General features: G+C 36.9%; 2 protein-coding genes across 7 annotated transcripts in view; one reads left to right on the top strand and one right to left on the bottom strand.

Annotated features, from left to right (window-relative positions):
* The window catches only part of NOVA1 (NOVA alternative splicing regulator 1), a 160,021-nt gene extending 148,103 nt beyond the window's left edge, over positions 1–11,918 (bottom strand). For 2 of the 6 annotated variants that reach the window (XM_021004295.2, XM_021004298.2), the window contains exons 1-2: positions 10,784–11,918; positions 8,816–8,959 (exon numbers count right to left, since the gene is read on the bottom strand). In XM_021004295.2, coding sequence (XP_020859954.1) covers positions 8,816–8,959; positions 10,784–10,919 — 280 coding nt within the window. In that variant the 5' untranslated portion in view covers positions 10,920–11,918. The other 4 variants (XM_078151410.1, XM_021004296.2, XM_078151408.1 and 1 more) reach the window with 4 other exon arrangements.
* A 237-nt stretch (positions 11,919–12,155) lies between these two features.
* The window catches only part of LOC144456202 (uncharacterized), a 55,951-nt gene continuing 46,955 nt past the window's right edge, over positions 12,156–21,151 (top strand). The window contains exon 1 of the mRNA XM_078150638.1: positions 12,156–13,801. Within this exon, the coding sequence (XP_078006764.1) occupies positions 12,462–12,806 (345 nt within the window). The 5' untranslated portion in view covers positions 12,156–12,461 and the 3' untranslated portion in view covers positions 12,807–13,801. The remainder of the gene's footprint in view (positions 13,802–21,151) is intronic.

Below are 21,151 nucleotides of genomic sequence, written 5' to 3'. Positions count from 1 at the left end.
GGAAATTGCATGAATCTCCAGAGGTGAAATAAAAACAAGTACTACACGTCTTAATTAGTTTATGGAATATATATAGCTTATAGTTGTTATAGCAGTACCCAATCAAATATGAAAGTAGTTTGATAATCAATATTCTTGATAAATTGACACAACACGCAGTGAACAAAACAGGAAACCCAGGTTCAGATAAATGCCAAAAATAAAACCCCAAAAAACTACAAACTCAAACAAGACCAAGGACAAGGATAATAAAAATGTAAATGCCCTATACTAATCAAATTGATTTAAATAACAGCTGACCAGTCTAAATTAATCCAACAATTCAATTAATATCTATGTAAGTCATTATCACCAACCTTACTTAAATGAGCTGCTGATTAGTTTCACCTCAACTTATATAATCAGTTGATGGCATTAAAGAAACCATCAATCAAAAAATTTTATAACTAGCCAACTTAGATAATAAAGTTGATTATAACAATAGGTTCAACTTTTGAAGAAACAAAACCAACAAACTACCCCTGAAAATATCTGGAAGAAATTACTGTCTGGTGACAAATCTAAATTCAGAAGGATACATCAACTTGAACTTCCTCCAAAATCTACCAGAGTTGAGACTGTGTGATTTGCCTTACTGCTGAATCAAGGAATAGGCATACAGATATTATGACACTGCACTTTCAAACAATATCTAAAATATGTATTACTAACATTTATTAGATACAGGTATGTAAAATGCCCATTAATTTTAGGATCAACTTTATTTCCATAATTTAGTGGTATCAACCTTTTAGACAAACCAAACATGTCAGTTCCTTTAGAGTTGCAAATAAAAAAAAAAGAACTAGTTTATTAAAAAAAAGTGTTTATGAAGTCTAATGTCTGCTCAATTTATGTCCTATACATCTACATCATCAAAATTTTAGAGGAGAATATAGCTCACTTTTATTCATGTTTTGGGAATGCAGTATTAATGAAATAACACAGCCAGATGAAAAAGGACCTCCATTTGATAGAGGATCAGAATATATATATGAATAAATTTAAAAACTTGAAAGCTAATTCAGGATTTTTGTATTAATGAGTATAGTTTTTCATTCTGTGGTAATTTATCATTCTGCAGTAAGCATTATGGTATAATAGCACTTGAATGTATAATAGACTTGATACTCTTCAATGAAAACTACTGAAATCAAAAAGGCATCCCTAAAACCTTCAAGATATTTGATATGTTAAAGAAATATATAATGCTACTCTATTATTTAAAAATAGAGTTCAAAAAGACAAAAATATTGGAAATTACTAATATACCACACACCAACAAAAGGGACCAGTGTGTCATGGAATAGGAAAGAAAACCACTAAAACCTTAACTTACCAATAATGAAACTGGTAAGAATAAAATTAAGTGATCAATAATTTTTCATACCAAATAATCTTACCTGTGTCATTTTTGTTCTTAAAAAACTCAAGATATTGATTTCAATTTTCATCTGATCCTGTCAACGATTCCATGACAGGCCCTGCAGGAAGCAGCAAAAGATCAATGATGGAGCGCAGATTTCATGTGTTCTCATAACCAGAATCTATCATAGGAAAGGGTATCCAAACAGTTGTTTAAAAGCATCAAATATTAAAAATCTCTCAAGGTCTGTGTCACCAAAGTATTTATTTTAGGTGGCCTTTCTGTCCTTTAATAGGCTTGTTCATTGTATTCATGAAATACTAATAAGTAAAGATCACAGGCAACTATGTATGTGAAATTTCTGAGTGCCAATTTTAGGTAATTGCCAGATCCCTAAGTCAGAAGAAATCCTTAGAGAAAGGTAAGACGTTAATTTCAACATTAGGTAGAATTAGCAAAAAGGTATCATTAAAATTAAATTGGAGAATATAATAAATATTTTGAAGAGTTAAGAGATGGGACACTGATTTTCACTATACTTCTTGAGCAGAGCAGCTTAGTTTCATGATGTCCCCTTATTCATTACAAGAGACAAAGTATACCACTTTACAAAACTAATTAAAATACTTTCTTCTAAATTAAATTTTCCTAAGATGTCTAGTAATACTAATAAAAACTTCAGAAAAAATTATGTTATCAGTCATTCTAAAAAAAATCTACACATTTAGAAACCAACTTTGAATTGCACTTCAATAACTGATGATACAGTAGCAAATTCATAATGTTAACAGAATTTAAAAGAGCCAAGTGTTTATTAAACACCCTATTTACCTAAAGAAAAACCCAACTATCTAAAAATAAGATGACCACCTTCTCAAATCTAGTATGAAATTAATGTTTACCTTATGAATTTAAAAGGAAATTAATGTGCATTGACATGAGACCTAGATATCCAGATGCAGAATCATAATTGAAACACCCCTTAATGATAATCAATGTAGCCACACATACATGATTCAATGAAACAAAAGGTTTAGGTGCAAAGTACTACAAATAGATTCAAGAAGGATGAAAGAAACAAAACAAGCCCAAACTAATCTCTGAGAGAATAATTGTTTCCTATACTTTTTTTTTAATAATTTAGACAGTTAAATTTTGGTTTTACTGGTTAAACAAGAGTGATCAAAGATGATGTTTAAAAGTACTTCCCTATCACCTTTCATGTACCTCCATTGTCACGTGTGCAGAACACAAAATACCTGGCAAATTTTAGTGCCATGATAAATCATGATAATCAAAAAGCACTACAGTGTTTTAGTGATAGCAACAAAAGGATCATTTTAAGATGAATAGTTCACTTACTAAGATTAATTTATTGTTCTTAGATTATTTTCCCTACAAACTAATTTTTATCTGCCTTTATTCAAATTTTTGGTTCAATGGTTTCTATCACTACATTTTTTTATCTCCCCCCATAAGACTCTACTTTTTACATTTTTTTTAACTAATTCCTCCCTTTAGGATGTAGATTTTAAAATAAATTGCCCCTTTAGAGACAAATATCTGGATGTATCTATTTAATTTATTTAAAGAACTAAACCAAAAGAGAGAAACTTCACTAACATCAGCATCAAAAAGAATTGGAAAAGGTGTCCTCTCCATTCCTGGTGTGTAGAGTTTGATACCATGACGCTGCGGCCTCTGAGGGTCAGATTAATTAAGCTTCAGAGCAGCTGCAATGCAACGTGAGAAGCACGCTGCCACAGTTCTCACCAGTCCAGCCCAATTACCTGTAGTATTTCAGCACTGGACGAGTGACAACCACCCCTCTTCTACAAAGTCACTTGTTCCCACTGGTCTACTGATAAATGTTAGAACAAACTAACCTCTTTTTGAGAAGGGCTGCATAGCTGAGTGCACCTGCTGCAGGCTGCAATGATGAGTCCCAGAGAGATGTTTGTCAGTCAGATCTCTGCAGATGTTGTTTAACTTTATGCTAGAGCTGTATCCAAAGATGGAAATGAGATGGCAATCAGGCACAAACCTCCCACCCCATCCCCCAGTGCTATTTCTAAAAGCTGCACTAACTCACAAAAGTTGTGCTTTTACCAGCATTACTACACTAGACTGAAAAAAGAGAAAAAAGGAAAGCTTAAGAGTGCACCAGTGTTTATGGAGAAGAAATACGTTTGTATCCTTTACGAAGAAATCTTTTTTTTTTTTAACAAGGGACTGAACTTTCATTAGTGGGTTACATTATGTAATATGTTTTAAATGTCCCTTTCTTTAAGCCTGCAATGGAACGAATCTGTCTGTAGACAGTTTTGTTTTCTGTTGTATTTTTAATGATACCACATAGCCACTAACAGATTTCCCAAAGCATAGCTCTTTTTCTCCAACTTATTTCATGTAGCATACCTAGAGTATTTCCATATTAGATTTCACTAATCTTTCTTTAAATTCTCTTTAAAATGCATGACAGTGTTGTGTAACATGTTTCCTTGTAAGAGGCTCATAAACGTTTACAAAGTAAAATGTTCATAATTCCAAAAGGCTTCAAACAGTGATTAAAAAAAAACCACTGAAAACACTATTTTGCAACAAAATATAAGTATATGAAATGTTGTTACCATGAATTCATAATACTGTATACATCACATTGACTTTTTAATTGCAATATATTCTCAATTTAGTAATCATAACATGCCAACAAGAATCAAAAGGAAAGCAAACATAAACTTATGATTTTATTTTATTGCAATCATATCTTCTTTCGAGATGTTCATACTACATTATCAGTCAACATGTGTTAATAAAGTAATTCAAGAATTATTATTATCCTTAGAACAACTGTTGATAGATGCTGTTTTCTAGATGAAGCAATGACCTACAATGTAGCAATTGGTGAAGTCCTTTATGATATGATATAGTTCAAAATCTTAAAGTAACAAAATAAGATTAAGTACTAAATGAAGAACAAAAATAAGTAAAACAAAGCTATTTTCAAAGAGTAATTCTAATATAATTAAATTTTCTTTGAATGAAAAAAAAAGGCAGTTAATCATTGCTTCTCCACTTCCCTTTCTCCCATCCCCAATCAACTAAATCACAATGTAACTGGCAGCTATCCTACTGAGAATGCTCTCTATAAGCAGTAGTGTTTGGCTTTAGAGTTTTTCCCTGGCTTTTTAATTGTTACAGCTAGTGTGATTCTAGTTACCTAAATGTTTTTTTAAGAGAAAACATTAGCCACGATGCTTTTAGGTTGGTTTGCCTTTCCAACAAAAGTAGAAAGTATTTGTAACACACTTTGGGAAGTTAATGATAAAAAATACTGAAATTGCACTATTGGATTTATGGTTTATTTTAAATGTAGCGATGTCAGGATCTTTCAGCAATTATAAAAACTGCAGGAACTGATCTTGTCATAGCCACATTATTCTTTTGATCTCTAAAAACAGCATTATTTCTAACATGTAATCATCAAAACCAAAACATGATCACTAAGTTTTCTTTAACCACCATCCCCCTACCTCTCCTCCCTCCAAAAAAAGTATTATAAAGGTGCTGAACTCACCAAAAAAAAATATTCACTAATTCTTGTTTTTATTTTGTAATCAGCTAAAACATCTATCACCTTTGTCATGATGAGTCATAAATCAATTTAATTTAGTCAATGACATAATAAAGTTATAAGGCCGAGAGAAATAAAATGAAAATATGATTTATGACTATTACTTGAGAAAAATGTTTATTCGATACCCAATTCAACCTCCAAACCATAAAGAGTAGGTTCAGATCAAATTGTTATCCAAACCAATATAATTGTTATCCAATACCTTTACAGATATATAGGATATCAAGAATATTCTTCCTATTTGTAGGAAACACGTCTGAAGTATCATGTACAAACAAAAATTAAGCAAAAATAATAATACACATGTAAATAAAGCCCCTAAAATCTATGTAACATACTTTCTATATAATGTTTTACAGATAGATTATCCAGAAAGGTTTTCTGATGTCCATCTAAATGCTGATAAAAGAGGTAGGGGTTGCAGTGAATTTGTAAAAAAAAAATTAAACATAACTCTTCTAGATTACATAAAGCTCAATTACCAAATCATGACATATTACATAATTGAAGGTAATTGTTCATCTAAAATCCAATAAGTTGCAAAAAACAAGTTGGCTTTTACTATAACTACTTTGACATAACTGTACACAGAACACATGAAGAAATCAATTTGCAGTGCTTTTAGTTTAAAAAAAAACTCAAATAATCCCTCAAAAACAAGTGTTTCATTCCGACTTAGAAAAAAATGAATAAAAAGTAAGTTATGTTGTATAGCTCAAAGAAAAGCAAAAAACAACATCCACTTGTAGTACCTTTTCCCAAGTGCCACATTTGAAACCATACATACTCACAATTCCATACAATTTCACACAATTTTACTTGATACACAGTACATTTTGTTTTTATCTGAAATTTTTAAATACAATTTACAATGCAATACCTGATTTAGCATCTTAAATTCATATCAGTTTGGAAAAAGTGTTTTTTCTTTGATTTTCCATTTTGTACTTTCAGTGAAAGGATGTTCAGAAAGATAATGTGTTTTAGAAATTTTCAAAGAAAGTGCTTAGGAAATAAAGGGAAACAAAAACACAAGACACTTTTTTTTAACTTGCTGTTTTATTATTCAGGAGTAGGAAATTATTTATAAAAATGATCTTGTATTGTCTTTTAGCTTCTCATATTTACCTCCATAGGATGTAAGTTTTTCATAAATATATTAGTTTTTCTGTGGAAAAAAGTCTTACTAACCCTGACAAGAGTACATTACACCCTAAAGTGAAAATTAACCTTTTACTGAAACAGAAAATAGACACAGGAAGATATATTTAGAGGTATACTTTGTTTCTCTTTTTACTACAAGAAATATGCTATTATTAGATTACATAATAAATGACATCTTTTCCCAAAATATTAAGCTTTTCCAAACTGTTAATGTCAGACTCAGTAATAAATCTTAATTCAATAAACATCAGACATATGAATGCTAACAAGAAATGAATAGTAAGTAGATATATGTAAATATAAATGTATATATACATATATACACAGAAAGCACAAAATGGACCTCCAAATTACTGCAGAATCCTATAAGAAATTATTTAAACCTCTGTGGAATTAATCACAGCTTTATATTTTAGCTAGCCTGAAAAATGAGTAAGGTTCATATCACTAACACTACATGAGTAAGAAGGATTGGGTGAAACACAGAAGTTGTTAGCTTGGGTGAATACCAGGACTTCTGAAAATTTCACAGGCTTGTGGACAAAGGCAAATAAAAATTCAATCAAAAGTCTGTTACAACATAGATATATTTGTTGAGTCTATCCATATCACAATTGTAAGAATCTAATTAAAATTAGGATTGAGCACAAAATGCACAGTTCCTCATAAGCTACAAAGCTTTATACTTAAAATTGATTCAATGGCATATCACTTAGAGATGGTATTCCACCTGTTACAGGCAAAGTACAAGCTTTCTTTTATCCTGACATTTTACTCACTTCGGATCTGTTTATATCACTATAGCACAACAGAAATTTTAGTTCACCTGATTCTAGCTTAATTTTTTTTAAGGATATTCTTGCTCTATCTGAACAAGCTGCCTTACAACTATTAAAAAAAAAGCAATTCCAGCTTAATCAGGAAAAAAAAGGCACATGCTGCCATGTAGAATACTAAACAAAAGACCTAATCCTTGGTGCACCCTTTCCAACCCATTGAAAATAAACTATATTCAAATGAAAAGGCATTTAATTTACTATTTGGAATATCCTTCATAAACACCAATTTTCTGTAACATCCCTGCACATCTGATACCACCTCATGTATAATGCAAGGAAGCTATTTCATTTTCATCTATTGACAGTGAATTTAATTTACCATTGCAGCTCTTTTCCCAGAACTATTACGTTATTAATTCTGCAATCAAGCTCTTTTGAGAGGTTTTATTTCTACTAAGAGTTTTCAAAATTCCACGTTGATTCTTTCGCCATAATATACCTTTCAAAATGTGTGAGTATGAATATGTTAGCAAACTTTCCTAATGCATAAAGAAAAGTTTCAGAGACAAGGAAAGGCATCTACAAAACTACATGCTACTAAGCCCTAAACTTTACAGTAACTTCAGCTCCATTACAGTACATTTTTGTTTCATAAATTTCATGTGTTAACCCAAAATACAACAAACAATTTACATAAGTAAAAGGCAAGTTTAACAAGACTGAACCTTCTTATCCAGAATAATGATCCACTTCTGTCTACCAAGAAAATTGGCTATGAAAATGAAATATTCCAAATGTTCTGCTTACACTCATGCCAGCTGTCTTTGCTGTTATATAGAATTCAGTCATCTTACTGAATCTAGATCCCCGAAAGCAAAACAGCTTTGCCTTCCTACAGAAAAAAAAATCAGCAATATTGGTCACCTCAACACCAAATTATAAACCTCTAGAATGAAAAAGATGCCACAACCAGTTGGCTATTTCTAAATAAAATTAGCCAAGAATGTGTTACCTACAAGAATTATTTTACAATAATTAAATCCCATTTGTTGAATAACCAAAACAATAGACAGATTATTAACACTTTGGAATATACAAAATATGATTCTCCCTCCCCCCCCAAAAAAAAAACCTCAGGGAAAAGCAAAAATAGTATATCCAAGAAATTGCCACATTCTACTACTAGGAGACTATAGTTACCACATTAGAATGTTCACTAATATTTTATGCAAATAGATTGGGTATGTAACTTACATTTTGAAGATGTACTTATATAACACTATAGTATATTTTCGTTTCACAACTGTGATAAATACACATTATAAAAGAAACATCTTTAAGAGGCAACACTTGTCCTCCTTGCTTCATTTCAGGGCCAGCAAACAAAGCAATGAAGCAAATAGAAGGTACATAATGGATTTAGAAGTAAATGGCCCATTTTTTAAAAAGTGCCCCCCCTTACGAATTCACTCTAGCTATCATCACAGTGATGTCTGAAAACTTCAGAAGTACTCTCTTTCCTAATGCCAGCTGTCAGGATTCCTATCTTTAGATTCTAGATCCCCCCCCCAATAAGAATAAAGTCTTAAAAAAAAACCCCAAAAGAATAGTGCTATGATCTCAGCCTAAATCACTTTCTCTCATTTTAACAGCAGGCAATATCAAATCAATTCTAGAAACAAAACACAATAAACAATGTTTGATTTCTTATTTGTTTTTGTGTTTCCCATAGTATTTACGGGAAGTCCTCTATGCAAAACATCACACATGTAGATCTGGTCTCTATCTCCTTGGGAATTCAAATAATGTGCTCATCATCATTGCACCTACCTGGGTAAAAATCTTTGGACTTAGACAGCTTGATGGTGGCTCCAGTTTCTTTTTGCAATTGAACAATTGTCTGTCCTCCCTTCCCAATTATAGATCCAGCAGCATAACTAGGTATGAGTACCTTTAGAAAATACTGGCCGTCTTCTGAAAAATGGAAAGACATGTAACCAGGTTAATGTGATTTCGAAACTTTCTATTGCCTTCCCCACAGAAAAGCAGTTAAAACAATAAGCATACATTTATATAAAATATGATGAAAAAACAAAAAACCAATCTGTTATATACAAGAAGTTTTTGTGTACAAAATATATTTCTCATTGTACGGGATTCCTAGGTTTGAACGTGAGCAAATAAAATCTAAACATATTTCATCATTTTACAGTGGTGTAGAAACAGATGACTAAATTCCAGTTGTTATTCCAAACATGGAATTGTTCCAGTTCTATCTGTGGTTACCATGGCAAAATAAAATGACCAATATAACAAAACTCCAGGGAATTTACATGATTATAGACTGTAACATTTATAGAAAAATAATACAAAATAAATCAAAGTACTGTAAGTAGTGATGAGCCATTTATCATTAACAAACATAAAATTAGTTGCTACTGCCAGCACCCTACTTTAAAGTGTACAAAACAACTATCATACTACCAAACAATCCACCCAAACTGCAGGGATTTTATTCCAACCTTAAGAGACAAGTAATCATTCAATATGGTATATAGATGGCAAATCTAAGTAATCCAAATGTATTCCTTTAGTACTTCTCAATCTACTATGATCTCTTTAAAGCTCATTAATTAAAAGACTTTAAGAATTCTTCCAAATGATCAAAAGCTTAAGAGTCACGTATTTAAAGTATTTAAAAGTGACAGAACACCTAATGTTCCTACTCCAGCAAAGCTACTATAAAAACTAGTGAGATATGAAGGGGAGGGAGGGAGAAGGGGAAGAAAAATTAGATGATTTATAAAATGACTCCAAGTTGGGAAACTTTAATTTCTGGCAAATCTGATATTGTTCAAAATATGGTTCAGCCAAGTCAATTTGAATATACCAAATATCGCAGGTGTACCATTAAAAACAACCCCATCCTTTGCTATTGTAAATGCTGGAGATAAATTCACCTCTGACTCGGTGCATTGTTAGGATGACTCCAGTGCAAATGAAGAGGAGATCCTGGTCCCGCTATAACTCATCTTTCAGGAAACGCAGGATGTTAACTAACAAGTCACCGCACCAGACACCCTCCTTCCCCCCACCATTCCATACACACCCCCAAGACAAATCAATGAGATATTTACGCTGACAAGATAAGTGTAGGCAGAAGCAGCATGCAGCGGTCTTTTTTTTTCCTTTTTCATTCAACTTGTGGCCCAAAGAAAAAAAGAATGGAGAGAGGTATTAAAAAAAAAGTCTCCTCTTCCGCCAATTCTTTACAAGCCCCTTACACAAGTGCTATTAATTTATTTATTTGAGCCAACTGTTAAAAAAAAAAAGGTGCATGCAAGCGCGCATCTTGGATCCCGCGATCCCCTGGCAGAGGGTTCATGTCATCCCTCCCTTCGCAGACCCCACTCCCACCTCCCCCGCCCTTGCTCCCCTCCCCTTACCTAAGTATAGGACATTTAAAGGGTTACCCTCTCTACAGATTAAACAGAAAGATGGGTCTATTCGGAAAACGGTCGCCATTTTGATGAATGATAAACATAGAAATGGAAATGTTGGGGAAGGGGAGGAGGAGAGGGCAGAGGAGAGGAGGGGGGGGCTCCGGGGCGAAGCGGGGGAGGCGAGTGGGGAAGAGATACCAGGTAAGAGAGGCTGGTGGTGTCCAAGCCCGGAGAAGAGAAAGTGGGAGAGAGAGGGAGGGAGGGAGGGAGGGAGGAGGGAGGGAGGGAGGAGGGAAGGGGCGGGCAAGCGGGGGGGGGGGATGGGGAAAGGAAGGAGGTGGAAGCTGATACCCACCGCCCGTATTGGTCCTCTTGGTGCTGCCGGCTTCAGGGGGGGCTTCCAGCGGTCTTTTCCGGGAGTCCGGCGGGTCGAGGTCTATGGGAACCCCAGTGTGGGTCCCATTCTGCTGGATGGGAGCTGCCGCCATCATGTTTGCTGTTGCCGCTGCTGCTCAGGGGAGAATGTTCTCCCTTTTGTCCTGGCTTGTCTGATCTTTTCTTTTCTTTCCTTTTCTTTCCTTTTCTTTTCTTTTCTTTTCTTTCTTTCTTTTTTTTTTCCCGCGTTCGGGGAAGGGGGGAGGAGGAGGAGGAAGACGGGAGGGTGTTAGGTTTGTTTGTTTTTTTTAATTACTGAGTTTTTGTTTGGTTTGTTTTTTTAAGACCAGGATGTTTCTTTTCTCCTTTTTCTTCTTCTTCTTCCTTCCTTCCTCTCCCCTCCCCTTTCCCTTCAATCGTCTCGACTGAAATTTCTTTCGGAAAAAAAGAAACGCGGGTCGAATCGCACTGGGGAGGGGAGGGCTCAGCTGCAGTGCAGAGTCAGGAGAAGGGAGTCAGTCCCGGGAATGGAAGGAAGGGAGGAAGGGAGGGAGGGGAGGGGGAGAGGTGGGATGGGAGAGATCGAGAAAGGATGGAAAAGAAGAGAGAAGAAGAAAAGGGAGAAGGAAGGAGAGAGGCTGAGAGAGGAGGAGAGAAGGGAGAGTGAATGGAGACAGGAGGAGGAGAGAGAGGTGGAGGGGGAAGAGTGAGTGGGAGAGAGATGGGGATGGTGGGAGGTGGAGGGAAGAGGAGGGGAGCGAGTGAGTGAAAGAGTGAATGAGAGGGAGGAGGGGAAGAAAGGAGGCGGTGGATGGTGGGAAGAGTGCGGGAGAGAGATGAGGCTGGTGGGAGAGCTAGCGAGCCGGCGGGCGGGCGGAGGAGAAGGAGGGCTAGAGATGGAGCAGGCTGGCGCTGCCTCGATGCCCCCTCTCTCTGGGCTCTCTAGCGCTGGGCTCCTCGCTCCCGCTGCCGCTGCTGCTGTTGCTGCCGCCGCCGCCGCCGCCGCTGCTGCTGCCGGAGCGGTTCTGCTGGAGCCTGGGCTGCTCGGCGCTGCTGCTGCCGCTGCTGCTGCTGCCGCCGCTGCCGCTCCGACTCTCTCATTATTTCTCTCCCGCTTGGGGGGAAGGGGGGGCCGCTGGCGGGAGGGAGGGAGGGAGGGAGGGAGGGGGATGGTGGGGGGGGCGGAGAGGGGGTGAGTTCGTAGACTCCTACACACTTCGCGCTCGGGTCCGCGCCTCTCAGCAGCGCCGCCGCCGCCTCCCAGCCACCGCTGCCTCAGCCGGGGGAGGGAAGGAGGGAGGGAGGGAAGAAGGGAGTGTGCGTGCGTGTGTGTGTGAAGGGGCGGGAGGGGGCGGCGGTGTGCGGGTAGGGGAAGCAGGGGTGAAAGGTCTCCCGGCCCCAGCAACACGGCTCAGCCAAACACTGAGAGCTTGTCGCAGAAACTAAGGAGTCAAGGTAACACGCTAGGCCAAGAAGGCGGGAAGAGTTTAACCCAACCGACGGCCTCAGCGGCCAATAGGAAACGGAATGCCGACAAGCGCCCGCCGGCCGCTACACCAATCACGACGCAGGGTGACGAGAGGTAGAGATGGGGCGGGATTGGGAAAGGCAAAGACTGTGTCTTAGGGGGTCTGGATCGCGTCGGTGGCTCCGGGACCATGTCTACGGCCGCGGGCGGGAAGGACATTAGGGTGACCGGTGACGGCAGAGCAATAGGACAGCGGGGCTATTGGGAAAGCCCTTCACCCAGTAGTAAGCACAAGTACCCCCCACCCCCGAAATGCAACAGTAACATAGAAAGGACCGGAGTTAGCAAGCATCCCATCGAGCAGCGCCTGAATGTGTGCGGAGCACTGAACCAGCCGGGCGCGATTCGCTGCGCAAGAAAAGCATCCTTACCTTTAGGAGAGAGCCTTCCTCGGATGCGGCGCCGCCCGGCGATGCGCAAAGCCATTTTCATAGGTGAGGGTTATCCCCTCAAGGTGCTGATAGTCTCAAGATAGAAGAGCACTCCTGAATTTACACAGAAAACGCCTAATAAACGTTGAGCAAACAAGCCATCTTAAACACACCGAGATAGCTCAGCACAGTGCCTTTCACGGTGTTTTTTTTTTGTCCCGACCTGTGATTTCAGCAGTGTAGGGAACTCCTTCCAATGATGCAGATCGGCAACTGTCTGTAACTTAAAGAGATTTACAGAGCGGCCTGGGACACTGGAAGGTTAAATGTTTTGCCAGTGGTCACCTGGCAAGTAGGTGTCACAAGCAGAACTTAAATCCGAGGTCTTCCTTACTCAAAAGCCGGTTTTCTATTCCACTAAGCTATGCTTCTTCTCCGTGTGACTTGCACGTAAGAGATGATAAATAAATGTTTGCTGAATGACTGAATGAACACATCACTATCAGGGTTATATAGCCCTGGCTCTGTCCCTCATTAGTTGGGTGACCTTGAGCAAGTCATTTCTCCTCTCTAGAGGCCAGGTTTTTTAGATGTAAAATTAAGGAACTGGAGTGCATCATCCTTAAATCTCTATCTTCCACCCCTACGCAACACTGTATACAAAAAAGCTTAGTTCTGCGTAGTTGTCTTATTAAGTGGGTTTTAGTCCTATTGCCACCTCATCCCCTCCCCACGCACACACTCTCAACGTATACACAAACATACCAGCATCCTAAAGAGTTTTCCTTATGTTTTCATGATATTCAAGCCTAGAGTACTTTCTTTAGTGAGGCAATGAACAAAGAAAGCAGCAGAAATGCCATTTTCTGACCAAGCTTGACAAGGAAGAAAACATACCTCCCTCCCTCCTATATAGAAATAGAGGACTGTAAGATGTGAAGCATTGCATATACTGTCAGACTCAGTAGATGCCTTGATTAGTTTCGCCGAACCGCTCCCCCCCCACTTCTTCCTCCCCTTTATTCTGTTTTACTCTGTGTTATAGGGGATGGCTCTCCGGTTAGGGAAATGGAGAGAGATCTATCTGGGAAAAAAAAAGGTAAGAACAAAAGGTATTATTAAAGTGTTTTCAAAATTTAAAAAAGAATCGGGGAAAAGCTGGAGAGAGAAAATAAAATAAAAAGAAATTCTATGAACAGAGGTTAATTCCAGAAAGACTTCAGGAAAGACATGAAATTTCTGGCACTGTTTGAATGATAGATAGATGGCTTACAAGAAGGCTGAGGTATGGTTTAGTTCAGAGAAAGGCTTGAAGGTGGGAGTGAAAAGGTGATGGGAATGATGGGCTTTGCTTATTAGAGTCCCAGAGGTAGTCTTGAGAGAAAGAGGTATGGGAAGAGAGAAAACCTGAGGTATGTTGGTCCAGAACTCTGAAGCTAAAGGTGAAGATTGGGGTCTTGTTTTGTAGTGTGATAGGAAGCTATCATCATCCACGAAGGATTAGTGCAGGGAGTTAAGCAGAAAGGATAAGGTCTGAAATGATTAGAACCAGCAGTAGAAATGAAGAAGAAAAAGCAAATAACTATTGCTCTGTCCCTGGAGAAGACTTCTTTCCCAACAGTTTGCTGCTCCCCTTCTAAATTGTCCTGTATGATACTTAATACGATACCACAAATAAGTGTTCAGCAATGTTTTTGAAGGGCAGAATTTGGCACTAGTCTAAATATTCAAAGGAAAGTACAGTGATGAGTCAAAGATAACTCTGCAATTGCCTTCCCTCAGGGGTTAGTGACAGGGTAACACTGCCAAATGAGATGGGATATCTGAGCATGTAGGAGGATTATTTAGGGAAGATGAGTAACTGTCTTTACCATGTTTGAGTTTATCTGAAAATGGGACATCCATTTAAAATGGCTTGTATCTCTGTGTTTTGTGGAGTAGATGGAGATGCTATGTGAAATGGAGGTGATTATTTGACCCTTCTGAAGATTGCTTATGTGAACATTTCCCAGTACCCTAGGGAGCTCCTGGGGTCAAGAATGATGATGTTTCATGTGCATGCTATGCTTAATGTTAATAGACTGCTTATAGTGTACCAAGCACTTTATAGCATATTCATACAACCAGGTCCTTGCCTCTAAAAGGGACTCAGTCTCTCCTATTAGCTGATCTGGTCAGTGAATTGTAATTGTATAATAGCTTAGTTAAACCTCTTTTCACTGGTGTTTTTTCTTCTTTGTATTCTTAATTATAGTTCTAAATTATTTTTAGTGCTGTTCACTCTATCACACTGATTATGTATAATCAAAATAAATGTTTTACACGACATATGCAGTACTATTTTCACAGTGATAACAAGACTAAATTTACTAAAACTAAATTTTAAAGAAAGAAAATTTCTGGTAGCCCCAGTGGCTGAAATTAAATATATGTTTTTTGCATGTGGTTTCTAAGCATACAATATTTGAATGAGCTTTTATAAGTACAGAAACAGTTAAGCTTTCAAATGCCCTTCATTTTGAGAACTTAAATATTATATATAAAAGATGAACCAACAATTGAGCAATGCTAATTTAGTAGTATTATCCATCATTTTAAAAGGCCTACTGACTCCCATTTTAACTATTTTCAGTGCTAATTTAGTTACTAAGTAATGAATCATAGCTGTCATAAAAATATCATTAATATGAAATAAACAAATATTCATTTTTGTAAGCTTTTATTAGAGATTCTTCAATTTAGTTCAAATATATAAGTACCTTCTGTGATGAAGGAACCTTGATAGGCTCTGGAAATATAAAGAAAAAAATGGCTTAACATTTTGTTGAAAGGACACAGTATTCATTCCAATAAATAAATAGAACGTAATTTGAAGTGAAAGTTACCCAGGAAGAACGAGGAAGGATTCACATAGCAGGTAGCACCTGAACTGAACCTCAAAGGAAGATAAGCCAAAAAAAAAAAGGGAACATGTTCTAGGTGGTGGGGAGGGGAGGGAAGGTAATGCACGGAGGAGTAAAGGGAGAGGGGAATGGAATAACAAGCTTGGGAAATAGCTATTTGTACACTTTGCCTATAGCAAAGATCATATGACTATGAAAACAAGGTGAAAGGATAGGCCAGGCCAGATGAGGTGTGTAGGTGTTCGAGTATTGTCTTGGCAGGGGAGTTTACACAAATACTGAGGAATCTGCATTTTATCCTAAAAGCAGTATGAAGCCAGCTAAGGGTTGTGAGAAAGGGATACATGGGCAGAATTGTGATTTAGTTAGATTATATTGTTAGCTGTGGGTATAATGTATTGGAAAGTGGGAAAGACTGGAAGCAGGGAGGACAATTAGGAGCCTATTACAGTAGTCCAGAGGTTGAGTGCCTGAATTAGGGTGATGGCTATATGAATGCAGAACAAGGGATGGATGTGAAAGATGTTGTGGAGGTGGAATCTTCTGTATCCTTTCTATTTCAGTGTAAGAATCATAAAGCTTCATAATCATAATCTCAGTTATCCTTGATGAGCTGAGACAGAGAAGTCAGACAACTGAAATCCATAGATAATCTCAAGGCTTCCCTACATCCTCATAATAGCTTCAGCCTGCCTACAACCAAAGATTTTATCACAGCTTATACTAAAAAAGCAGAATGAATCAATTTTATTACACTTCTTCAACCTATCCTTTGGTAAATACCAATGGATGCTAATGGCAGATGTTTAACTATCTTCATTTTATTGTCTGGCTTACTGATTAAATGAATTACCATTTGATATTCATCATATATAAAATATTGGGCTCTAAGACTATAGTATATTTTTGCCTTTAAGTTAATAATCAGAAGACACTCATTTTCCAATTCTCTCCTCCCCTTTCCTATAACCTGGAAAATCCAGAGTCAGTTGCCCTAATTGTTCTAGACAGTATATTTTTTCCAGTCCTCTGGTCTCTAGTTCATGGTGGGCCAGATCCTTGACCATGGGTATACACTCTCCAGACAGCTTCTGACTTCCTGTCCATGAGAATCCAGATCCTTGGCTTATAGCCCTTACCACTCTGCAGATCAATTCTCAATACTCCAGTAACCTTCTGACTTCCCACTAGACTTTACCCAATTGATCCAAATTGATCTAAAAACTTCCTCTAAGGCTCTGTAAAAAAAAGAAAAAAAAGAAAAAAAGAACAAACTTCCTACCACAGCCACCTCACTAAATAGAAAAAGACAAGTAAAGGATCTGAAAATTTACAAACTGGATATTTCAGCTTCTGAATACTATAACCAGGAATTGATTTTTAAAAGCCTGACTTGTTTGTTTTCTTTTTTGTTCCTTCAAACACATTTTCAGCCATTTCTGTTAACAGGGCATGAGGAATCAATATACAGATTAATTCCTATTGAATTCTCATTCAAAGAAGTGCAAAGAAAATGGAGGAAAATATATGCCAAAACAGTATAACACGTAATCCCTTAATCAGATATAGCAAGTTCTATAAATAGATATATTAATCAAGAATAATATTCTAAGTAGTGACAACACATCAGAAAAATGATTAACTCAATTTCTTCTTAAAAACATAAATACTTGCCCTTTTGGTATACACAACACCTGTTAGTAGATACAAACATTCAAATTTAGCAAACATTTATTAAGTATATTATGTGTGCAAAGCACTGTGCTTGTCACTGGGGAAATTACAAAGTTTAGATAAGAAGGATCCTTGCCTTTATGGAGTTTATAAATTACTAGGAAGATAATATGCCACAAATTTCTATTACATAAAATAGTACATGATAATAGCAATGCAAACAAAGTGCTCTCTAAGGTCTCTGCAAAAGGTCATTATGAACTAGGAGATTTGAGAAAGCTTCATGGAGAAAGTAGTATGTAAGCTGGACTTCAGAAGGTGGATCAGTAGAATTTCAATAGGTAGATTGGGGGATGGGAAAAAGAACATATATTCTAGACGTAGCAATGGTAAACCAAAGGTATGGAGGTAGGAAAGTTGTGGTCATGGGATTTAGAACTTAAAGGGACTTAAGAAGGACCTAGTTCAACCTCCCCCACTCATTTTTCTTTTTGGAAGAAGAGGAGCCTGAGACCCCAAGAAGGGAAATGACTTATCCAAGGTCTTATAGCTAAAAAGTAGCAGAGCTGTAATTTGTACCTAGGTCTTCTGATTCTAAACCTAGTGCACTGTTGTTTCCAGAAATCAATTAAGTAAACAATATTGGTCTCAGTTTATAGGTACCAAATTTTCAATCTTATACCCCATTTTCATTCATGACTACATTTTTAATACAATTTTATTTTTAATGAAATATTTGCTATTTAAAAAAACAGAACTTTCATCATTTCTGGTATATCCTATTAGCAAAATTCTACACAGCTATTTGAAGTTCTATAGATGTATTTACTAGCCCATATTAAAGAAATAGTAATTTGAGTGAGACTAATTTGATTTTCTAACTGAAAATACATTTTCATAAACTTGATCATTTCTATATATTGATACTCTAAAAAGCAGTATTTTTCTCCTGTAAAACAGAACTCAAATTTTTTGTTAAGAGTTCAAAATGTGTCAGTTTAACTTTAAAAAGGATTTAGTTTTGGAAAATTATTGGGAGGAAAAGTGAAAGAGGCAAAAAAAAAGGAAAAATGTAGCAGAAGAAAATTGGGATCTGAATGGAATTAATAGAACTTAAGAAGTCATATCAGAGAAATAGTAGCCAAGTTTTATGTATGTATCATATCAAATCAATTTTAAATCATGCTTTTATTATGTTTCTGAACTTATTTTAACCACTTGTACCTGATTATGATCACACATAATCTGGTACAATAAGCAACAAACCAACACTTTAGAACTTAGAAGTGTAGCTTCAGCTATGTCAATGACTCCCTTTGGGAAGTTTATGTAAGCCCTTCAATTTCTTTGTGCATCAGTTTCCTTGTGTGAAATAGTCATGATAGTTACTGCATTGCATACATCAAGCCCTTGTTGCAGGGATTAGGTAATAAATGATTGTCCATCTGTGCTCCATCTATCCTTCATTTCAGACATTTGCGTGTTCTATCTAACAGAGTCACAGAATTTCAGAGGTGGAAGGAAACTCAGCAGCCATTTAATCCAAGCCATACAATAATAGGAATTCCTCACTCTTACTTACACAAAAAGTAATCATCCAGCCTCTGATTGGTGATCTCCATTCGCAGGAAAAACTCTGTCTCCCAAGGCAGCCCATTTAACATCTGGTTAGCTCTGGTTTTTAGGAATTTTTTTTTTCCTAACTCAAGTCAAAATTTGCCTCTTTGCAGTTTCCACGTTATTCCTGGTTTTTGCCTAAGTCAAACAGGACAAGCTGAAAACCTCTTCACCCTGATGCTCCTTCAAAGCCACCATCCTAGCTGCTCTCCATCCCCTCCTTGAGTCTTTGATCTTCTTCAGACTAAACCAATTACTTCAACTTATCCTTATATGACAAGGACTCAGGGCACTTCACCACATGGGCTGCCCTCTTCTGCATATTCTTCAATAGCTTTCTTAAACTGTGGCACCCAGAACTGAACTCCAGATTTGGTCTGAACAAGGTGAAATACAATGTAACTATCCTTTCTTTATTTCTGAAAATGGTGCCTCTCAGTGCAACTCAAGATCATACTAGCTTTTTTCGCTGCCTTATCATATTGCTGACTGATGTAAGTTGGGAGTCCAGTAAAAAGGTCCAGATATTTTTTTTTAGATAAATTGCTATCTAATCATGTATCTTCCATATTTTACTCATGAAGATGATTTTGAACCCAAACGTATATAAGACTTTACATTTATGCCTATTGAATTTCCACCTTGTTAGATTTAGCCCAATGCTTTAATCTGCCTGTCAAGATAATTTTGAATCTTATCGTCCAGCACAATCACTATCCCTCTCATCTTAATGTCATCTAAAAATTGATAACCATGTTATAATAATCATTATGCTATATGAAAACCATTTGCCTTTATCCAAGTCATTGATAAAAATGTTAAGCAGAACAAGGCCAAGTACAGTCCCCTGGGGCACTCTACTGGAGATCTTCTGCCAAGTTGATCATTAAGTATTAACAATCACACTTTTCCATTTAATCAGTTTTGAATCTAAGTGTATTGTCATCTAGGGCACATCTCTCCATATATTCCACAAATAGAGTTTGAGATATTTATCAACTGCTTTGCTAATTCTGGACAAAACTATTTTCTGCAGCATTATCCTTATCTGCATAAATCAGAGGCCACTAAGAAGTAGAGTGGCTAGAATGCTGGACTTGGTTTTGGGAAAACCAAGTTCAGATTCTGCCTCAGATGCTTCTTAGCTGTCTGAGCTTGGAAAATCACCTGACCTCCATCTTCTTCAGTTTCTTTATCTGTAAAATGGAGATAAGAGCACAAAACCTCTCAAAGTTATTGTAAAAATAAAGTGAAATAATATTTGTAAAGCACTTTACAAACTTTAAAATGCTATATAAATGCTAGTTATTATTATCAATATCATCAGTATTATTTTTTTCTCTCTCTGTATCTACTAGTTCCTTTTTTGCCTCCTAAAACTCTCCCATGACCACCCATCCTTTAAATCTCCCCACTAGTTCCTTCTATTTTCATTATCTACTGTTCTATTTCTCTTCTCTTCTCTTCTCAGCTAAACCTGTAGGAAAACCATCTGCATTACAGTGATTCCACTTTCCTCTCACTCTCTTCTAAATCCCCAGCAATCTGGCTTCTAAGCTCATCAGTCAACTCAGAAAACTATCTCCAGAGTCACTGATGATCTCTTAATTGACAAATCTGGTAGTCTTTTCTCAATTCTTAACTTTCTTGACCTCTCTGCAGCATTTGACACTGTTCATCACCTTCTCTTCCTAGATATTATATCCTATCTAGGTTCTCATAATACCTCTTTCTGACTCTCCTTTTCAGTTTCTGTTGCTGGATCTTCAGCCATGTCTTGACCACTATTGATGTTCCCCAAGACTCTATCCAGTCTCTCTCCCTCCCTCTCTCTCTCTCTCTCTCTCTCTCTCTCTCTCTCTCTCTCTCTCCCTCTCTTTCTCTCTCTCCCTCTCTCTCTCTCTCTCTCTCTCTCTCTCTCTCTCTCTCTCTCTCCCTCTCTTTCTCTCTCTCTCTCTCTCCCTCTCTCTCTCTCTCTCTCTCTCTCTCTCTTTCTCTTTCTCTCTCTCTCTATATATATACACACACACACACACACACACATATATATATATATATATACACACACACATATATGTATATGTATATATGTATACATGTATGTATATATAGAGAGACATAGATATATAGTTATATAGATATACAGTTATATAGATATAGATATTATCTCACTTGGATATCTTATCAACTACCATTGGCGCAATTATTTCTACGCTTGTAATTCCCATTTTTTTTTACATCCAGCTCCAGTGTCT

Source organism: Phascolarctos cinereus, unplaced genomic scaffold (assembly GCF_003287225.1).
Source record: "Phascolarctos cinereus isolate Bilbo 61053 unplaced genomic scaffold, phaCin_HiC Scaffold_3;HRSCAF=262, whole genome shotgun sequence".
NCBI lineage: Eukaryota > Metazoa > Chordata > Mammalia > Diprotodontia > Phascolarctidae > Phascolarctos > Phascolarctos cinereus.
This window is presented reverse-complemented; position numbering and strand designations above follow the sequence as displayed.